The following is a 1,265-nucleotide window of genomic DNA, read 5'->3' on the forward strand; positions in this document are numbered from 1 at the left end:
GAAAGAGACAAACAGACACAGAGAGGAGAACGGTGGTGAATCCAACCTTGGTACAATAGTTACTCCTCACCTAAATAGATCCTCTCCAAGTCGCTCCTACCTGCGTCTAGTGCCTGTCCACCTCTGCTGCTGCAGATCAGCCCAACGTCTGTTTAAATACACCCACCTATCATTGTTCCACTCACCCCTAAAACTTGTTGGACAGGCAGGGAGACGGGAGAGTAAGAACCAGCCAAAACACCAGGAAGCGTTGACTGGAGCTGGAGGACGAGCTGCACTGACAGGCATGGTAGGGTTAATGCTTTCACTTTCCACAGTGATGTGCTGTTATGCCACCCAAGCAGAGAAAGCATTACTGTGTCTTTACGCCTGGCTGCACGACACGAGGAGAGGCGGGCTCAGGAAGGACAGGAGAGAGGAGGAAAAGTACAGGATGAAAGAATGGAGGCAGAAAAAGAAAAAAGATGACGAGCATCACTGGAGAAAAGGCTGAGCGGGAGATAAAGGGAGGCAAAAGAGGAGGGGAGGACTCATGAAAGAGAGAGGGATGTTGACTACAGATGACAGGTGACGAGTGGCAGAAGCAGGCAGAAACCCACTGTGGTAACAAACACAGTTCTTCCCACACACGGCTGAAGTTAATTCCTGGAGGCAGGCGGCGCTGAGGAAAAACAAATGACAAGCAGCTAGCTAAGCAAGCTCCGCAAACCTGAGCGAGCCACAGAGTTGCCGACTAATGAGCAGCTGCACACGCAGCAGGGCTTCACACATTATCTCACTGCCTCAGCACTTGGCAGGAAAAAAAAGTGACAATTGGAGAAGAAAAAAAAAAAAATCAAAGATTTTAATAAAAACTAAGGAAGTGCCCTGGCGTTGACCTGGAGTTAGTGACGTACAGTGAGAACAGCAGTGGATTTTACCAAGTGCCAGTGTGTGGGCCTCGGTTCGCACAGGAATAGATACAGACCAAACAGCTAAGGAAGAGTGGAAAAAAAAAAAACAGACAACTCACCTCTGTAAACTGCAGAGGGCAGAGTCCAACTTTGTCAAAAAGCTTGGCTTCGATCCAGTGTTCATCCACCCGTCTGATGACTGTGAGGACATCTCCCTGCACGCCAGGAAAAAATTAATAGACACGGTTAACTTTGAGAAAATTGTAAAAAAAAAAAAAAAAAGAAAAAGAAAAAGCAGCAAAACAGCAGAGGGAACAAGGTTGTCGGCTGGTCACGACAGAGTAGATTTGGCCTGAAGACTGAGCACCTCTG

General features: G+C 47.7%; 1 protein-coding gene across 1 annotated transcript in view; it reads right to left on the reverse strand.

Annotated features, from left to right (window-relative positions):
• Window positions 1-1,265, reverse strand: part of sh3rf2 (SH3 domain containing ring finger 2) — a 16,361-nt gene that overhangs the window by 9,720 nt on the left and 5,376 nt on the right. Inside the window, exons 4-5 of the mRNA XM_017039175.2 lie at window positions 1,013-1,108; window positions 357-661 (exon numbers count right to left, since the gene is read on the reverse strand). Coding sequence (XP_016894664.1) covers window positions 357-661; window positions 1,013-1,108 — 401 coding nt within the window. The remainder of the gene's footprint in view (window positions 1-356; window positions 662-1,012; window positions 1,109-1,265) is intronic.

This window comes from Cynoglossus semilaevis, chromosome 15 (genome assembly GCF_000523025.1).
Source record: "Cynoglossus semilaevis isolate Cse_v1.0 chromosome 15, Cse_v1.0, whole genome shotgun sequence".
In the NCBI taxonomy this organism is placed as follows: Eukaryota; Metazoa; Chordata; class Actinopteri; order Pleuronectiformes; family Cynoglossidae; genus Cynoglossus; species Cynoglossus semilaevis.